The sequence below is a fragment of the Gorilla gorilla genome, chromosome 16, assembly GCF_029281585.2.
Source record: "Gorilla gorilla gorilla isolate KB3781 chromosome 16, NHGRI_mGorGor1-v2.1_pri, whole genome shotgun sequence".
NCBI lineage: Eukaryota > Metazoa > Chordata > Mammalia > Primates > Hominidae > Gorilla > Gorilla gorilla.
In genome coordinates this window covers 24,438,563-24,459,558 of record NC_073240.2, presented here as the reverse complement: position 1 = coordinate 24,459,558, position 20,996 = coordinate 24,438,563, and the positions used below count along the sequence as shown (strand labels likewise).

At 36.9% G+C, this 20,996-nt stretch overlaps 1 protein-coding gene across 4 annotated transcripts in view; it reads right to left on the bottom strand.

Annotated features, from left to right (window-relative positions):
• Window positions 1-20,995, bottom strand: part of LOC115933317 (neurobeachin-like) — a 64,755-nt gene extending 43,760 nt beyond the window's left edge. The window contains exons 1-4 of one of the 4 annotated variants that reach the window (XR_010130921.1): window positions 16,504-20,995; window positions 9,667-15,634; window positions 7,169-7,288; window positions 4,468-4,606 (exon numbers count right to left, since the gene is read on the bottom strand). Coding sequence is in view for 1 of the 4 variants with exons in the window: in XM_063698415.1 (XP_063554485.1) it covers window positions 4,468-4,606; window positions 7,169-7,242 (213 nt within the window). In the remaining 3 variants the exon portion in view is untranslated. Of the gene's footprint in view, window positions 1-4,467; window positions 4,607-7,168; window positions 7,289-9,666 lie in introns of all 4 variants that reach the window. The other 3 variants (XR_010130922.1, XR_010130923.1, XM_063698415.1) reach the window with 3 other exon arrangements.
• Between the last annotated feature and the right edge of the window lies 1 nt (window position 20,996).

Genomic DNA, 20,996 nt, shown 5'->3' with positions numbered 1-20,996 from the left:
CAACTTTTCAACAGACAGTACTATAACACATGTTCTATAAGTAGCAATTCTACTTCAGGAATGGATGAGAGTTTGTAATCCTGTATCTTTTTAAGGAAAATGATGCTAATTATCTAGTGGGTGTTTTTTCTTAAAAATAATTACCATCTTGTAATTCTTAATAAGCTTAATTTAAATTAGAAAATAATGTTTATTTCAAGTATCAGATCGTAAAGGGTTAGACCATGGGAAAACAATGAAAGAAATAGTATAATAATACCTCTTATAAATTAGCATATTTATTATTTCTCCAGAGCTTTTTGGCCTTTATTGATAAAGAATGCCACAACAGTCTTGGCCCACAAATACCTGAGAATATTTATTAACTATGTATAAAAACATAACTAACCTGTTTATAATATACATATATTTATATGCCATTAAAATTCAAATATAGATTTTGACTTATTTTACTATAACTTTATCCATTTCAATTTGTATTTAATTTTTTTAAATAACTAATGTAGATAACTCATGTAATGTGATCCATGAAGTTTTATTATCTTTGAGGTACTTTTATTATTTAGAATTCAATATATCATAAAGATACACCTAATTCATAACTAAAATGATTAAGAGTGAATATATAAACCTAAGTTCTGTTCAAAGGTAGCTCTCTGAAGACATAAACTGGCTATTCAATTTGGTTTTTACTGAAAAAGCAAAGTACCACAGCTAGATTGGCTTTTTAAATAAAGATCTTTTTATTAAGAAGACTGGAAATAACTTACGTAAAAAGTAAAGATTCCCCCTAAAATCCAATACCTCCTCCACTTTTAAAAGAATGTTGCAAAGTAATCAAGTAGATTAAGTTTCAAATCGGATTTACGGTATCAGTAAGGGGGAAAAAATCTTTTGACATTTTCAAAAGGTTTCATCTCTTAAGCCTAATTTAGGACTGAATTACAGTGAAATATTTTAAAAGATGATTAAAATTACATAAAATATTTAATATCATAGTTTCTATAGTATTTCTCTCACTACAAAACTCTTCCTAAATAAGAGTGATCATAGCAGAAATTGACTTCACTGTACGTTAATCAATTCAATTCCACACCCAAAACAATTTTGCATCCAAGATAATTTTCAGTGACACAAAAAAACTCACAGTAAGTTCTAAGAGTTAATTTTCTTCACAGTTCAACATTAGAAAGGGCTAAACCATATATGCTACAATAGACCTCATGTGATATTTCCAACATGTGGGTTATCTTAGAGTTGGTCTATGATGATTTTCTCTTCCCTTGAGAATAAGTCACATTTTCCTGACCATTTTTAGAATAAGTACTTTTGGATTATATGCTAAATAGTGTGACTATTACTCTGTACAATACTGTAGAGAAACTTTCTGGCCAGAAAGTTTCCTATAAAAGCAAAAAATGGCGATATCAGTCCATGCAGACTGACTGTTCCATATTTTGACTACCCTCCAAAGCTCGCCTGCTTTTACTCAATCTCCACAATCCTCAGATAGATGTTATCTATATTATGTGCAGAGTTTACAAATGGTTATTTTTGAGAAGATCAGTTTGTTAGGAGCTCACCCCTCTATACAAGTATCGGAAATCCTCTGAAGTGATTTTTAATTTTGGAGGTTGTGTTATACTTTTTCTCTTATCAGTTAGAACTTTTTTATGATATAGCAAATTATAAAAACTATTATACTATCATATTCATAAATGAAGGAGAGAACTCAAAGCTAAATTTTCAAATATCTGGCCATGAAGACTAACTGCTTGCCACACGGGATTAACAGAACAATGAGAAAATGTCTAGTAATAATTATAAAATATAAAAACTTTGTTAAAATCTGATTTGCAAGCTTATGTCAAAGGGCCACCTCATACACAATCTTGAAGACATTAAATAACCCCAAATAGAGAGCCACTGTAAACTTATCTGGCAGTAAATTTTACTATACTAGACAAATCTACAGTGAGATTTTCTGTTGTTTTAAATATTTTCTGTATTTCTGTATTTTCCAAAATGAATGGTTTATTAGTTAATAAGTGATACCCTAATTTATTTACTGTTTCCAGAAAATAACCAAGTACAGAATATATACTGATAAGCTGCAATGCAAAACCAAATATCAACAGAAAAAAATTTACCTAGCACTACAGTGACCAACAAGTCAAAATCATTTGTGACAGGCTCCATTGAATATATAGTTTGATGGCATTATTTGAAGGTAGAATTAACTTATTTTATTAATTTTGAAGCCCATATGTTGACATGCTATCTACACTAAGCTCAGAATCATAAATATTGTCTGACCATTACAATGAAAAGTTCCATATAACTGAAGGCAATAAATATAAATACTAAGTTATTATACAACACTAAGTAATTTAAACTCCATTTCTGATTTATCCAAATGTCCATTACTTATTATATTCTCTATACCTTAAAAGTTCCGCTGTAGCCCTCTACCCCCCTTCACTCAGAGAGTGACTTTAGCAAGATAATTTTGACTACGTGTGAACTACTCAGCTTTTCTTCTGTCAAAACACAATCTGATCATTTGCATTCCTCCTTCTCTATGTTCTCTGAATTTCTAAAAAAAAAAAGGTTTTTAATATAAAAAATTTTTGCTGATGCCTGTTATGGTGCAATTGTACTTATAGAATTTACAAATTGAGAAAATGCATGTACCTGTGGATTTATCATCAACCCCCACTAACAACAAGGGGTGCAGTAAGCTGAGAACTTTCAAAACTTAAAAAAATACTATCTGATGTAATGCCCAAATTTACAGGTATATCTCTTAAAAGTTCTGACTTTAGGTACTCTACACTGTGGTTAGGATATTAAGGATACACTACGTCACATGAGCTGCGCACATATAATGACCGGGTTACTGCTCATTATCACTGTTGTTAAAAAGAATGACGAGAAAGACGTGTGAAAAGAATACTACAAACTACAGAGATTGCAAAGCTGTTCAGGACAAAGTTTGCTTCTCTGTGAATAGAAGAATTACAAAATTGCTTATATTCAGCCCTTTTCCTTGATGTTGCCAGGAAGCTCCCATCAATTCTGAAATTTCACATTAGCAATCATATTGGATTTGTATTTTCTTGATACTCTACCTTTTTATATTTCATTTGTTTGCTTGTCACTCTGTTTAATGTCATTCTATTAGAGCTTAAAAAGACACTGCAAGCATTTTATGAAACAACTCAAAGAAGTAGAAAAGAAAAGCAGGCAGCATATTAATAAAAAATGTGAATTACAAAAATATTCCTATGCAAGATCAGCAATGGCAGAACCAGGATGCAAACTCAACAAAAAGACCCATGAAAGAAAAAGTAGCTGGACAAGCACAAATTCATTTCTAGAGCTAGTAAGACAAAAACAAAAATGATATGGAAAATATATGATAGCAAATATTGTTACCTTGACATAAAAATAATAGCATTATTATCCTTCAATATTATCATGGTTATTAAAGTCACTGAGAAAAAAAGATCTTTTAATATGAGTAAATTCAAACTTTCCTCTCTCGCTCTATATATATACATCCGTGTGTGTGTGTATGTGTGTGTGTGTGTATATATATATATGACAAAAAAACAAATACCAATGCAAAAATACAAAGGCCAAAGAGGGAATTTTTTAAATGTTTTTCCTTTCCATTACACAATCTTCACATTAATTAAATTGAGTTCAATAAAAAAAACACACTTCCGTACAAGACAAGTACTCCTTCAGAATTATAAACACTTTGACTATAATGTGTAATTCTTTCAGCTCCAGGTAGTTTGAGACTTCACAATTCCCAGTGTGATTTAAACAGAACCCTTATATGTTCCCCTAGCCAGGTGTACCGCACATTTAAAACTAACTCATATATGTGCATGCTATATCTTACCTAGTCTTTGTTCTTAAAGTTTAAAAAACAGAAAGAATGATAAATTACATTACATAGTTTTGCTAAATTAGTTTACTCACTACTGTACCTACTTCCTCACTGCAATTAAAGCAAAAATACAAACTAAAATTAAATAATTTCAGGCCCATGAAATATATTATCTTAGATTCCTTCTAAATCTTTAACTCTTCTTTCCAAGTTACCAGTAATATTAACAAGTTCTTTATTATGTTCATTATGTAATATATATTTCAAATTTTTGTATTTTAAATACTACATTAAGCAAAACAGTTTTAAAAGATTATTTCAGAATTGTTAAAAGGCATGCTATCAATATTAGAAAATATTCTGAAGAATAAAAAAGTTTATAGAGAAAAGAGTTGAGAAAAAAGCACCTTTGAACCGAAAAGAAACATATAATAAAAACTGACTACATTCCAAAAAAATAGAAATGACTCTTAAACTGTATTAAAGATTTTCACTAAAAATTATATTACATCACATTTTACATCTAAAACGCTCCCTAGAATTTATAAAATTACAGTTATTATTACCTTATATCTAGGTCCTAACTGATGAATTGCAAGTATCTGTGCTGGGCTGAGTGCTTCACTGAACGGCAACAGGTTGAGCACAGAATACGCTATTTGCATCAGCAGTTTCTGATGATCCACGAAAGCACTTGTCATAGCTCTATTTTTAAAAGTCATTAAAAATGCATTATTTTTAATGATGAAAATGTTTGAATCCTTAAATCGGCCTTTATGAATATTTTAAAATATAACAATAATAATAGAAGAAAGCATCAATTAAGACTTTATTATTTAAATAATAAATGCCAGTCAAGTTTTTTGGGAAAAATTACCAATTACATGTTTTACACTTACGTTTAAGCAAACAAAACAATAGCCACCTACTCAATCTTCCGACTTACTTTTCAAATATTATAAAGGCAAAAGAGCTTATAATTATTTATTTACAAACGTTAAAATAATTTAAAACTGTCATGATGTATAATGATCCATATATAGAGACATTGATCTGAATCAAGGGAATGACTACTCCAAAATGTAATCATGAAAACATAGGGTCTAATTTTTTTATTCAACTTTATTTTTGAAATTATGAATCTATTCCTCTATTCCTCCATATTTAGTAAAACACACAAAGAAAATAAATCCCCGCTCGTGTGTGAGTAGGAACTACACAGAATGAAACACACAATAAGACTATAATCTGCTGCTTAAAGCAGATGGTACAGTGCTCTCCACACTGAGGAATTCAGCACTGAAGAAGCCAAAAGCTTAAGATCTTTCCAGCCTCTACATCTTACACCCCACCCACCCAAACCAGGGAAAGCAGTCATGGCTCAGTTCCCTTCCCCTGTCCTCAAAGGCTATTTCACACCTTAGAATGAATAAGCAAGAATTACACATGTAAGAAGTACTTTTGGTCCTTCAATAAAGTAATAAAAAGAATTGTGAATGCATACAAAGGCAAAAAGAACTGTCGTCATTAAATACCGAATCTTTAATTAGAAGTATAGGAACTTAAACTTTAACTGCATAAAGTATGTGTCATTATCTAGAATTCTCCACTTCTTAGGGCACTATTACAAATAATCAAAAAACGAAGTCTTTTCTTTCCAAGATACTGTCTTATCATTGAATGAGTCAAGAAGACCACTGGGATTTCTTCCACTCTATAATAAAAAGACTCTGCAGAGAAGATCTCCTCTGGAGAGAAGATAAAAAGCAGAATTTCATCTGTGTATTCTAATTCTGAAAACAACATTCTATTAAATATTTATTGGTTGTGGCACAACCATGAGTTCTACGGCAGGGAAAAGCAACTTTTTCTATAAAGGGACAGACAGAAAATATTTTAAACTTTGCTTGCCACACCTGGTTTCTGTCCCATTCTTCTTTGATTTTGTTTGTGCCTCAAGAAACAAACAAACAAAAAACCTTTAAAAATTAAAAGCCAAGATTCTTAGGCCCCAGCTTACACAAAACCAGAAACAGGGGGAGGCTCAGATTTGGCTCATAGGGTGTAGTCTGCCAGGCCCCGATCTAGGGGACAAACTATGGACCATACACACAGTGCTAGTTAAAAGAATACAAGACACGATAAGCAAATCCCTGCCCTTTGGGAAGTTAAAGCCTAGAGAGATGCAAACAAAACTGAGAAATGAATTGTGTTTAAGAGGTAAGTTCTTATAAAACCAGGTATGCTTGAAGGGTTGTATATTATTGAGCTTGGAAGTACTTTCAACATTAAAACAAACCTTTTACTTTGACTCTGACAGGCCAGAATGTAGACAATGGAAACCCCAAGTAGAGAAACCGTAAGGACCCTTGAGGTTTTAATTCAAGTTGTTCTCTACCTAGAATCCAACTGTGTCACTTCTTCCACTGCTAACATACTGGTAGAAACTCATATAATCTCTTTGTTTTATTGCAATAAGCCATTTAAGTCATCTTCCTGCTTCTGTAATTTCCCTTCAAAATATTCTCAATACTGCAGGCAGACTGATGTTTTTAAAATATAAGCACACATCACTTGTCTGCTGAAAACCTTCCAAGGATTTTTAAGCTGAGTAAGATGCGAAAGCCCAGGCCTTATGTTTGCTTATGAAGGCCAAAATGATTTCTGCCTAACCTCATCTCTTAAAATTATTCTGCCTCTACCTCCCTCTGCTTCAGACAAACTGCCTTTTCCTTGAACTTTCCTATTCCGCCTCAAAGCCTTTGCACTCACTGTTCCCACCGAATAGAAGAAGTTCCCCACATATCTCGCTTGCTCAACTCTTCGTACTAAAATCATCTCTGGACCATCCGGCTCCTCCCTTCCCTACAACTACACTTTCTGTATCCCCAATTTATTTTCTCCATAGCATTTATCACGATGTAATTAATAATAGTGACTACATGTTATACTTCTGTTTAGGGTCTTCTTTCTGTATCTAAATAAGGGGTAAACCACATTTTTTAGTGCTTGATGCTGGAATACATAGAATACAGGATTCATGGTTTTTTTAATCTAAAAAACTTAAAACTTTGGCCAAATGTTCCTGTTTTTGTATCACTAATCATGTCTTTTAACAATTTTCTTATACTAAATTTAACAATGAAAGATTCGTTTAATAAAGAAAACTTTCAGTTTTAAGTTTCTACCAAACTATTTTATTATTCAATTCATATTGTAATGATAGATCATACTCTCAAATTAAAACAGACAGAAAAATAGACTTACATCATTTGTGTTAACATGCCAAGCCATATCACCATAAGATACCAGTTGTCCATTAACGTAACACTGAATTTCATTGTTCCTCCATCGATTGTAAATGTGGACAATGCTGATCATGTACCACTTAAATAAAAAATTAAATATGTCAATATGTAATGTTTGGTTATTACGGTCTAAAATGCAATTATAACATTCATAAAACCCTAGAAGAATATGCTGACAGAACCTATTAATGATCATCTAATACCACTTCCTCAAGCTCCCCCTCCCATCCCTCATTTCACAGATGGTACAAGCGGCACATAAAGAATATTCATGGAGAAGACAAGAACTACAGCCCCTTGACCTCCAGAGTGATATTCTTTCCACTATACCAAGATTCAGAATTGTGGAAATACAATTTATTTGTGTTCATTCGTTTAAAATTTACATTGTGCCAGGCACTGCAGATACCCAAGGCTGACTAGTTCTCCTAGAAATTATGAGCTATAAAAGAAATACATATGACACAATTAAACAAGTGTAAAATTATAAAACATGGTGACTACAGTGAGGAGAAAGAAAACAAAAACAGGAGAAGAAACAAGAATACAAACATGAAATAGAAGCAGTAGGAAAAGAAAATGAAGAGGAACAAGAAAATGAGAAAAAAATACACAGCGGAAGAAAGGAAAAAGAACAGGTATGGGAATTAGAAGGCCTATAATACCTTTTATCCCCTTCTCGATTCATAAAATTTGAGTAACTCAAAGAGTATCACAACAAAAAACAAGCAAAAGGATACACAAATAGTCATCCCCTAAATTTTGTTAAGAATGAGACAATGCTGCCACTCACACCTAGCTCAGGCACCAGCAGAAGGGCACCCTCCAGAGATTGCAGGAGAAGAGGGAGGACTCTTCTTTGCCCTAGGTGTACCACCACCACTGCCACCGAAGCCTGTGTTACAGCACCCACAGCTTCCTCCCCACCCCAGAGTGGGATGGGCCCTGCAGTGCTCCTATTCCCCCTTCCCGGCCCCCAGACTTCCTACTGCTACCACCACTAGCGCCAATGCCAATACAACCACTGTCGCCCTCAATGTACCAGTCCACCCTACCAGCTCCTACCACCTGGCCCCCGTGGGTACCCTCCTCCCGCTCCGGTTGATCTGTGGTCTCCATCGCCACCACCAACCGCAGGAGGCAAGCTGCAGAACCACGTCATCTGCAGGCTCGACCCTACCACAGGCGACTCCTCGCCTTCTCCTCCTTCAGCCTGGCTTGGAGCAGCTGGGCAAGCAAAGCCAGAAAAGCCCAAAACAGGATTCAGACAGTGGAACCGTTAGAGCCTCACCTTGTCACGCTGGTGACTGGGTGGCAGAGATGAGTTTCATTGAAGGCACTCACATCCACCTTCCAAAGTCCAGCCTCTCCTTCTGGCAAAAGCTGGCCAGGAACTGGGGTCTGGGGTGGGAGTGAATGCCTTCACTGAAACCAGCCCCTGGCCAACTCCAGCTGACCAGGAATTGCTGGGCCCACCAGGGCTGCCCTCCTCAGGGAGCCCGAGTAGGAGAAACTCAGCACCAGCCAGCCCTCCCCACCCAAGGGCTGGTTCCCATTCCTGACGCCTCCACCCGTAGTGCCCTGTCCCCTACTTCCCCCGTGGGTGCGTACTACTCCCTGCCCGGTAGTCCCAGGTGGTCTCCGCAACACAGAGCATGAGGGCGTGCCGGGAAACCACAGTGGGTGTGGGGGCCCTGCCGTGCAATCTAGCACGAGCAGGAGAAGATTGCCTTCTAGAGTCTGGAGTCCGGGAAGAGAAGAACGATCCCTTACCTGGAGGCCACCAGAAGGAAAGAGGCGGCCACTACTGTCGCTGCCGCTGCCGCCACCTCAGCTCGCCAACACCGCTGGCAGTGTAGCCCCCGGATAGCACATCCAACACACCCTAGTTTCAGGCAATGTAATCCCAATACCTCCCTCAAAGCACTCCCCCCACACTGCAGGGAGTGTACCAGCCAACAGCGCCCAAAATCTGACCCAGCCACCGGAGTTGCTGCACTAGACAGCATCCCAAACCCACCTCCTCCCACCCCGCCACGGACAGTTCAGCTCTTGATGGCGCACCACCCCGAGTCAGCACCCAACAACGCCCCAGGCAGTGCAGCACCCAACAACGTCCCTAAACCACCCACCACTGCCAGCATTGTAGCCCTGGATAACTCCACCCAACCCACCCCCTGCCGCTGGCAGTGCAGCAGAAGATAGCACCCCTAATCCTTCCCCAGCCACCGGCAGTACACGCTAGTGTACACAATCTGCTTTCCCCGACCACCCCTGCCACCGCAGGCAGTATAGCCCCAGATAGACAGCCAACCTGCCCCACCACCAGCAATGCCACCCCGGAGAGTGCCCCCAACGAGACCACTGCCACAGGCAGGGTAGTCTCTAGCAGTGAGCCCCAATAGAACACCCAACCCTTGCCCCCAGAGGCGTGCAGGGCAGCCCCGGGAAACTTACCTACCCCATCACATTTCTACCACTGTGGCCGAGCTGCAGTCTCCGACGTCACCACCAACCACAGCGAGGCGAGCCAACCACAGCGAGGTGAGCCAACCACAGCGAGGCGAGCCAACCACAGCGAGGCGAGCCAACCACAGCGAGGCCAGCCACAGTGGCACAGGCTCCAGCCTCCAGCATGTGGCAGTGCCTCTTCCTTCTCCTAGTCCTCCAGCCTAGCAGGAGAAGCTCCCGCTGCCGGCCGCTCTCCTACTGCTCTGTCGCCACCACCAACCACAGCGAAACAGTGTCCCACGCTCCAGGGCTCCAGGCTCCATCCATCCTCCAACCTCAAGCAGAAGGAAGGTTGCGGTCTCTTCCAGTTCTCTAAGCCGGTCACAGGGTAGCTCCTTCCCTCCATACACAAGAGCTTGAAATGACGTGATGCGACCTCAGCATGCTTTATATACTGAGGTTATGCAAATGCGTTTCCTGGACTACATGTTCTGATTGGACGAGAGAAAAACCTCTAGGCCTACTCTGATTGGACTTTATTTTCATGCTGTGATTGGCTGTGTTAAGACTTGCTCTCAACCAATCAGAACATGATAATAAAGTCCAATCAGAGTAAGCCTGGAGGTTTTTTCTCATCCAATCAAAACATGCAGTCCAGGAACCTCCGTGGGCATAACCGCAGTATATAAACGATGCTGAAGACGGGTCAGGTTTATTCAGGTTCCTGTATTTTCCTGTCAAGTTGCTAGCTGCCGGTCGTAGAGGACTAAAAAAAATTAATGAAAATTGCTAAATCAGTGTCGCTTTCAGAAGTTCCCTGTTTTTGACATCAGAGTCATATTACAATGCTCTATTTTCTGTTTCCTCACCTAAATAGAATTTTGCTTGAGGTAATTTTTTATCTGAACTTCTGTTTGTAGAAACCAGGGACATTTATTGAATTGTTTCTGGCTGGCTATTTGATCGTAACAAAGCATTTAAATGGTACTGATCCCCTGGCTTGAGCAACGGAGCATCCCAGACTTTCAGTTAGTTGCACACAGCACACATACAACTCATTTGAGTTACAGCTAAATGCAATTACAGGCCTCAGAGCTAATATATAGATCACTTCTTATTTAAGGCAATTCACCTTTGAATTGGTTAACCTTTAATTGTTTATAAAATAATAAGATGGGAAACAAAGTTGCTACCCAATATGTTAGTTTCCCCAAATAAACACTTATTTAAAGGTTCATTTGTTAATCAAGTATCTGGAAGTTGAAATACATTTTTATGAAAGGAAATAAATTTTAGGTGATGATTAGGTTTTTATCAAGAGCTGAAGTTTTTAATAATGGACAGGGAGAGATACTATGGCAAAACAGTAATTGAATAAAACATAAATTCCATAAAATGATATGAAAAATCAATGTTTGACATTTATTGTGCAGTGCTGGCTGGGTGCAGTGGTATGAGCTATACCACTGTGTACATCCTCATCTGTCTACCAAATATGGCCCCCAGGCAGTTTGCTCAAGGTCACATACTGGTGGAACAATGATTAGAAACATTTTATCATCCTCAATTTAATTCTCTTTATATTTGACTCAGGATAAATGTCAAACATTGATTTTTCATATCATTTTATTGAATTTATGTTTTATTCAATTACTGTTTTGCCATAGTATCTCTCCCTGTTCATTATTGGTGTGAGCCATACCACTGCACCCAGCCAGCACTGCACATTTTAAGTGTATGTTCTATGAGTTTTGAGAAAGGTATACATGCATGTAACCACCTTGCTAATCAGGATATAGACTATTTCCATCACCCTCAAGGAGTTCCCTTTTGCATTTTGCAGTCCATCAATCTTCCTCTACCCTTAGCTCAGACAACCACGAATCTACTTTTTGCCATTATAGATTAGATTTTCCTGTTATAAATTTTTATGCAAATAAAATAATATACAAAGTACTTATTTGTGTCTGGCTTCATTAACATAGGATAATGATTTTGAAATTATTGATGTCAATCAGTGTTATCATTCATTATTTATTTCATTGTTGGATGGTATCCCATTAAATTGATATACCACAATTTGCTCATCAATTTACTTTTCTGTTTTTGAGTTGTTTCCAGTTTTTAGCTATGATGAATAAAGCTACTGTGAACATTCATGTACAAGTCTTTGTGTAGACAATTGTTTTCTCTTCGTAAATACTTAGTGGTATTATTGGGTAGTATAGTAAATATATGTTTAGCTTTACAAAGTGCTGCACCATTTTAATCTCCCACTGGCAATGTATGAGTGTTCCAGCTGCTCCACATTTTTCCCAATATTTAATACTGACAACTTTAAAATATTAGACAATCCAGTGGATATATAGTGATATCTCATTTAGATTTTAATTTGCAATTCACTGATGATATACTATTGAGCATCACATCTTTCATAATGTACTTTATTTTGCGAAGACACATACCCAGCATATGGAAGACCCTCAATAAATATTTGTTGAACTTACACAAATTGAATACAGAAAATGCAGCTCATCAAAGGATTTGAGTTAATTTCCTGGCATTTATGAAATACCGAGCAAGTTATCAAATGATAGCACTCAAGCTAATTCTCAAGTATTTAAAAGAAAGTGTACATCCTCATCTGTCTACCAAATATGGCCCCCAGGCAGTTTGCTCAAGGTCAAATACTGGTGGAACAATGATTAGAAACATTTTATCATCCTCAATTTAATTCTCTTTATATTTGACTCAGGATAAATGTCATTGATTTTTCATATCATTTTATGGAATTTATGTTTTATTCAATTACTGTTTTGCCATAGTATCTCTCCCTGTCCATTATTAAAAACTTCAGCTCTTGATAAAAACCTAATCATCACCTAAAATTTATTTCCTTTCATAAAAATGTATTTCAACTTCCAGATACTTGATTAACAAATGAACCTTTAAATAAGTGTTTATTTGGGGAAACTGACATATTGGGTAGCAACTTTGTTTCCCATCTTAGTATTTTGTAAACAATTAAAGGTTAACCAATTCAAAGGTGAATTGCCTTAAATAAGAAGTGATCTATATATTAGCTCTGAGGCCTGTAATTGCATTTAGCTGTAACTCAAATGAGTTGTATGTGTGCTGTGTGCAACTAACTGAAAGTCTGGGATGCTCCGTTGCTCAAGCCAGGGGATCAGTACCATTTAAATGCTTTGTTACGATCAAATAGCCAGCCAGAAACAATTCGATAAATATCCCTGGTTTCTACAAACAGAAGTTCAGATAAAAAATTACCTCAAGCAAAATTCTATTTAGGTGAGGAAACAGAAAATAGAGCATTATAATATGACTCTGATGTCAAAAACAGGGAACTTCTGAAAGCGTCATTGACTTAGCAATTTTCATTAATTCTTTTAACCAAAAAAACTGCTCTTTTGTAGTACTTTTTAAAAGAGAAAAAAAGGGAAAAATGCCTTACTTAGCCCTTGGCACACATTTTATTATTCATTTCTAACATGGCATGTCACATTGACAACTCGTTTTAAGTTTGAATTTTTCTTACTAAGTAATCATTTTGTATATGCTATTTTTTTCATTGAATTACAGTGTATGAGAAGCAGTCTCTCAAATCACCACATAGAATATGTGACAATCAGTTTAGTTTGTAGTCAATGTTCATTATTCCTCTATGTTTCTTTATTTTGGTAGTTTAGTCATAGTTCTTAACAACTGCCTTGAAATTTAGAGATAAAAGTAATGTCTAATTTTAGTATCTTTAGTCACAAAAATAGCTGTGGAACAAACTATAGACTAGGAAGACAGAAGGGTGAGTCTTCAGATATCCTATTTCATATTAGTTGAAGAAGATTTCTTAAAACATTCCTGTTTCTCCCTCCATTTATTCAGGAATTGGTTGAGGGAAAAGGAGAGTAGAGAGAAATTCAACAGATACTTAATTTCTGGTTGGTGCTTTGCCTATATATTACCGTGCTGTTGCATTACTGACACTTATCACAGTGTGGGTTGCTAGTTATTAAATGTAATGGAATAACCTGATTTATTGTTTATAACACGCATAATTTAGAAATGTTGAAGATAAAGCTCTTCAGTTTAAATTGATAAATTATCCAAGGTTATATATTAATAATATGTGCTTGATTAAGTTGGTGAACTCAGATTTGGGCAATTCTGAGGTTCATGCTCTGTCCAATACCATAGTAAAAATTTACAAAATATTTCATGAAAGGAGACATGTGACAATTGGGAAAGCCACAAGAATTTATGAGTTAATATTTATGAAGACCTCTGAAAATCCATAAGTATAGTAGATTTTTATTTAGTATGTGTTTTTCAGAAGAAATAATTTTCAGGTATTTGCTTAGTTTTTGAATAGTTAAAATTAGGCTCTTAAAATTTATTTGGAACCTGGACAACATAGTGAGATTTTGTCCTTACTTAAAAAAAAAAATTATCTGGGTGTGGTGGTGTGTATCTGTGATCTCAGCTGCCTGGGAGGCTGAGATGGGAGGAGAGTTTGAGCCCGGGAGGTCAATGCTGCAGTGAGCTGTGTTTGCACTACTGCTTAACACCTCTGGTGACACAGACCTTGTCTCAATTTTTTTTTTAAATTTGGCTTAAGTCAGTCACCTTTTATATTTAATTATAATGCAAAGTCAGTGATGTTTTGATATTTTAGATTACATATCATGAAAGATTAAAATCATCACATTTCGAATTTTTTTCTACTAGTTGGTGAAAAAGATATTTTTTATGCATGCTCTAAATCTAAAATATGTATAATCAAGTCATAATCCTTAATTTACAGAAACTTGAGTATTTTATTTGGGGTATATACTATTATTTTAATATCTAGAATGGGAAACTCATTGTGGCAGAAACTCAAACACGAGCTTCCTCTAAATTTGATCTTCCTCTTTCTCTGAACGTGTTACTATGCTTTCTAAGCACTATGAGGTTCCAGAGAAGAGATTTTCACTTTAGTTTGTATCAAATTCATGAGTGAATAAATTCTACAGTGTGCTTAAAACACTCTGAGAAGTAGGATAGGGAAAAACTCTATAATCCTCTTATGGGTTTTTTTTTAACGTGTTAATAAAATAATAATATGCCATCTACTTAAAATCCTTTTTGCAACAAGGTGCAGGGATAAATAAATAATCCAAGTAACATGATATTTTCAATTTTAGGCAAAAGCTCTGACAAGACTTTGATCCTTCTTCAAGGCCTGGTAGGTCTGAAATAATCTTATCCGTGCATGAAAAACATTCAAAGCATTTAAAGGACCTGGCACAGTTCATGGTGGCAACTCATAGAATAAAGTTCAACTAATTCATTCCTTAGTCACATGTCATCCATTAGTTTAGCAATCTTGGATTCCTTAAGATTAAAGTATAATGAATAGTCTCTCTTCATTTGACTAACAAAGGGGACTAATGCCTTCCGCAAAACAGAACTTTTTCTTTCCCTTTCATGATACTGTATTTATGTGTTCTCATAACAAATCTTTCCTCTTTCAGTCGCTCAGAACAGATAAAGATAAATGAAGAATAATCTATCGATATTAGCATAATTCTGTGAAGAACTATAGCAATGTCTTGTTTACAAAAGCCAGTTATACAAATGTTATGCATAATGCACTCAGGAATTCATTTAAACCAGGGGTTTTGAGTTACATGTTATAAGTACTAGACAACAGCTGTTTCCCTGGTGTATGATGGAGCCAACACCAGTCAGAGGTATATTATTACATCTGATTATCAGTCAGGATAAGGTAGGCAATTCTCTGGTAACAAACCATCTTCAAATCTCAGTGCTTATATAGGCACTATTTCTTGCTCCACTAGACGGCTCATACTTGCTCACACTACCCATCATGGGTCGTTAGGAGATCTCTGCTTATGGTCACTCAGGAATTCATCTGACAAAGCAGCCACCACCTTGAATATCATGGGTCACTGTGCTGGAAGCAAAAGAGAGAAATGTGGTGGGTTTACCATCAACATTTAAGTACTCTGGCCCAGAAGTGGATTGTCACTTCTACTCATCACTTATGGGTGACAAGTGCTAGAACTGGTCACCTAACCCCACCGCAAGGGGACCAGCATGTACAATCTTACCATATGGATGTAAGGAGACAGAACAGGAAATATCTGTGAAACAGTGGTATTGTCAAAACCAATGTGTAAGACTAACTTCTGCTTAAACAAGTATATGTATGATTGCAGCAGTGCTGGTCAAAAATAACTGCTGGATGGAGTAGTAGGTTATAGAAATTATGTAGACTGGGTACAACTTGCTGCAAGTAAGAGATGAGCTGCCTAGTGCTAAATAAAGATGGCATACTTTCTGGAACATATGAGAAATTTGTCCTTTTAAGTATAAAGGAATGAGGTCAAGACAATAATCATTTCCACTGAAGCAGTTAGTTACATGAAGCTGACCGGTTGTTATGGATACTTTTCAGACACTCTGGGACAGAATTTTACGGTGCAAGTATGCACTGTAATGATTCAGGACTTGATTGGCGATATTTTGGGTATCTTAACCTCCTCCTTAAATAGGCTACCAAAAATTTGAAACCAAAAGGGCTGAGAATCACTGCTTTAAAAAGTGAGTTATGATTGGAGGGAATAGGGTCCATCCTCTAATAAACAGTAAAGAAATCAGAAGTCCTGGCTGGATGCAGTGGCTCACACCTATAATCCCAGCACTTCGTAAGGCCCAGGTGGATGGATGGCTTGAGCCCAGGAGTTCGAGACTAGATTCGGCAACCTGGCAAAACCCTGTCTCTACACAAAATACAAAAATTAACCAGGTTGGGTGGCGCACCTGTGGTCCCAGCTACTTGGAGGCTGAAATGAGAGGATCACTTGAGCTCCAGAGGTCAAGGCTGCAGTGAGCCAAGATCGCGCCAGTGCACTCCAGCATGGGCTGCACAAAGAGACGCTGTCTCAAAATAAATAAATAAATAAATAAATAAATAAATAAATAAATAAATAAATAAGTCCTGTTGTTGTCAAGAAGTCAGTAGACATTTTTTCCTAATACAATGATCTTAAGGACTTTATTTTTCCCATTTTTATTTCATTTTATTTACACCAAATTTCTTACTGGGTTTTCAATGCAGCTTAATGCAATATGCAATGATTTTATGTTTTTATCCACTGAGATTTGTGGATGGTTTGTTACCAGAGTATTGCCTGCCCTATCTCAAAAAAATAAATAAATAGCTATATAAGAGTTTATATAAGCAATTTACTTATTGCTTATATAAGAACACTTATAAAAGCATTGAGGCTGGAGTGCAGTGGCATGACCATGGCTCACTGCAGCCTCGACCTCTCAGGCTCAAGTGACCCTCCCACCTCAGCCTCCTGTGTAGCTGGGACTACAGCTTACCATGCCAAGCCAATTTTTAAATTTTCTGTAGCAACAGTTTTCACTATGTTATCAGGGCTGGTCTCAAATTCCTGGGGTCAAGTAATCCTCCTGTCTTGGCCTCCCAAAGTACTGGGATTACAGGCATGAACCACCGCACCTGGTTTGATCTTAAACACAACTTTTCTTGAAAAAAAGTTACCATGACAAGTGCTAATTTGTTTCTCCTACTATTTGTTTTGAAAAATTTTAAACTTACAGGTTAAAATAATAGTATAATAAATATCTATATATCTTTTTACTTAGAGTCACCATTTGTTTACATTTTTCCATATTTTCCTCTATTTTAATCTGTCTACAAACATGTATACATAAACATACTAAATGTATATGTATACATGTATGTGTGTATATACATTCATATACTCACACATACACATCAATATTACTTTTCTTTTGTGAGGCTATTAGAGAATAAGTTTAGACACAGCATTTTTGTCCTAAATACTTCAGTATGTATCTTATAAGTACATGGATATTCTTCCACATAAGCGTGACATAATTATCACATTCAAAATTTAACAACAATAAAATTAAATATTTAATGTACAGCTCATTTAAAAATTGTCCCTGTGGTCCAAGTAATAACCTTCATAGCCACCTGCCCTTCCCCCATCCTTAATCCAACCATGAATGAAGCCTTCTGTTTAGTTACAGCAGAGACTCTGCTGTGGGAACCTAGATCTGCTTCTCTCATAGGGAATAACCTCAGGCAGCTAGGACCTGCTCTGCCTGTGGGGCTCACAGATTGCATGAAGTGCAAGGATGAGCTGAAAGTGTGGCTCTGAAGCAGCAACTGACGGGACAACTCTGAGGTCATCTACTTACCCTCGAGGGACTGAGGCAGTTCTCTCTGTGAGATTGCTGATATGCAACTGGGCTTGGCCTCTTTATTCTTCTTGGACCGACTTGACTTCTCACTTTCCTGTTTCTCCTGGGAACACTCGTAAGGAATGGCTCAGTGAATTTCCTTCTCAAGGTCGGCTTTGGGGATATATATTTACATATATGTATACATGTAACAAAACAAAGACCATTCCTTTTACAGATTGTTCTCAATTTGGATTTTTCTGATTGTTTCATCATGATTAGATTTAGACAAAATATTGTTGACAAGAATACTACATACCACATAAGTGATGTGTCTTCCTAATACAGGTTTTTGAAATTTTAAATTCTGATAACTGCTTTTCATCCAAGAAATTTCATTATCTTTTGGCCAGCACTCAAATGAAATACCGACATTCTTTTAAAATCGAATGTATTCTATTTTATTATGTTTTGCATTTCCCCTCGAGTTTCTCCTAGTTTACTCACCTCTCTACAGAGTAATAAAATTATATTTTTATTCATAAGAAAAAGAAAAAAAACCTCATGCAACTAAAATTGCCTTAAATTATTCATCTCTCACACTATTCTTACTTTGATGTTTAATATTATTATTTTATCTGCTGAATCCCATAACATATATTCTGACATAAATCTGCAAATTGTTGAAAACAATTTACTTAACATTTCAACTACTTAAAATTTTATTTTATTTCAGCCACCTAGAAAAATAGTTCTAAATTCTACAAAACCAAAAAAAAAAAAAAAAAAGGGATTTTTCTTGGACTCTGTTCAAAGTTTCAAGCCTACCATCAGATCTGTCCCAGACATAACTTCTCAGAAAGCTCTAATGGGATTTTGCTCTGTATAGTTTCACTGAAACAAAAAAGTGACAGCTGCTTCCCCTTCCTTCCCTTCCTCTTCCCTCTCCCCCACCCTCCTCCTCCTTCTCCTCTTCCTTCTTCTTCTTCCTTCTTGCACATGTCTGATCTCTTTTTTCTGGCCTCTAATTTAGCAGCCAGTGATTGGGTGACGAATGACTAATCTAAGGGTCAGAGCTTCTTTCCTGAAGCTTCCTGAAAAAAATCCCCCAGTAATTATAGGTTGCAAAAAACCTCTTCTACTTATTTAGCCATTTGCTCTTTTAGGTTCTCTTCATTTATTTCAAATTAAATGGTACTTTCTTTTCTCCCAAAATTCAAACTGGAGTTTCTTTGACTTCCTTCAGGTGCTGCTACATTAATTCAATGCATGTTGCATTTTTAATGAATAATTTTAGGTAGTGAATTTCAAGTTCTGTATCAATTTCATTAATTCTACTTAAGTTGGGTTCCCACCAAAATGAACTTTCAAACATGTGTATTATTGTTTGGCCAAAAGCACCAAATGGGTGTTCAGCTTACATTCTAATGACTTCCCTTCCTTCCTTCCTCGCTCCCTCTCTCCCTCTTTTCCTTCCTTCTTTCCTTCCTTCCTCCTTTCCAGCATCAGCTTTAGCAAGGAGCCCTAGCAGAAGACACCAGAAGGTTTCCAGCTGACTTGTCTCTTTTGTTCCTAAACCACTACTAACAGCAATATTAGTCATCACTTCCCCCACTGCCCACTGTGCTATTTAAATCTCCCTCTTTGGGTATATTTTTTCCTAAGTTTCCTTTTTCACTCCATAGTCAGGGATGTGGGGGAAACACTCCAGGCAACGCCTCCCACACATGGCCACATAAATATTTATTCGTTTTTTATTTGTATCAATCTGTTCTGTACAGCCTGTACAGCTTTTCACTGCTGACATCCTTTTTATTATTTCAAATAACAGTTTAGTATGAGAGTTAAAAGAAACATATCTTTGTTCTTGTTCTGAATCATAGAAAATCTAAACCGTCACAGGCCAGTGAGAATGTATGATTCCCTTTTGAAACATTTAAGAGGCATAATTTTGACAGTCTTTGTTTAACAAAGACTTTGCTTTGTTTTGACAGTCTTTGCTCAGTAACTCTTATATGACTGGAAATTTTCTGAAGCTACCTTAGATCAGTTGATAGGCTATGTTTTCTCTTTCAATCTGTATGAATTCAGTAAATGTTTTATTGAGAGTTTTCTAAGCACCAGATGCTGTATCAGGTACTAGGGATGACTATGAAATGACTCAGCTCCCAAGAACTTTATAATAGGGCTTAAGCAGTGTCATAACTAATACAATCCTAATAAAAGCATGCTGTGTGTTCAGACCTAAAAGTTTGCTGTGTGTGTGCATTTAGGTAAACAGTTTCATCTCTCTGGACCCTAGCTCCTCTCTGTAAAATGAAGCAGTTGAATTCAATGATGTATTCTATTATATAACACCATAAAAACACTTGACCATACGGTGTGCTGGTCCTGGACCTGTTTGCACTCAGATCCATCCTTCTGCTCTGCCTTGTTCTGGGGGGAAGAAGTTGATCCTCGGCAGGGTGACTTTTTCAGGCTCTAGAGAATTTCTGAAAGGATTGAGTCAATAGGCAGCAGGAATGTATCAACCATGGAAAATTAGAGAGCAGGGTGAGGAGTGGTTTTTGGGGGAGGGAGCTATCAAGACACTCCCTCCTGTTTTCAGCCTAAGGTGGCCTCTCCAGTGGCTTTATCTTCTCTGTGACTCCAGCCCCCATTGTATCGAGGCCACCAGAGATCCAGTCTCCCAGAGTGGTCCTCTTGGTGCCAGTAATTGCATGTTTTCCTTTTGTCTCTCCAGCCCGAGAATGATAAAGACTTCCTGCTATCGTCAATCTCCCAGGATTATTTTAGAGCCCGCTGTTTAATTCTCAGCCTCTCCACTCTTCATGGACCCATCTCTGCTTTCCATTCCTTCCGCTGTGAACATTTGAGATGATTTCTGCTTTCTTGGTTAATCTATGGCTAACCACAGTGTTCACCTCTAATTTATTTTATAATCGAGAAAGGAAAATATGAGCATAGATACATTAAAGGAGCAGACCCAAACTAGCTCCTTGTATCCAAACAAAACGAAAGAAGGTTGTATCCAAACCTTCTTTTGATGCTGGTATCTATTGTTTGGTGCTTAG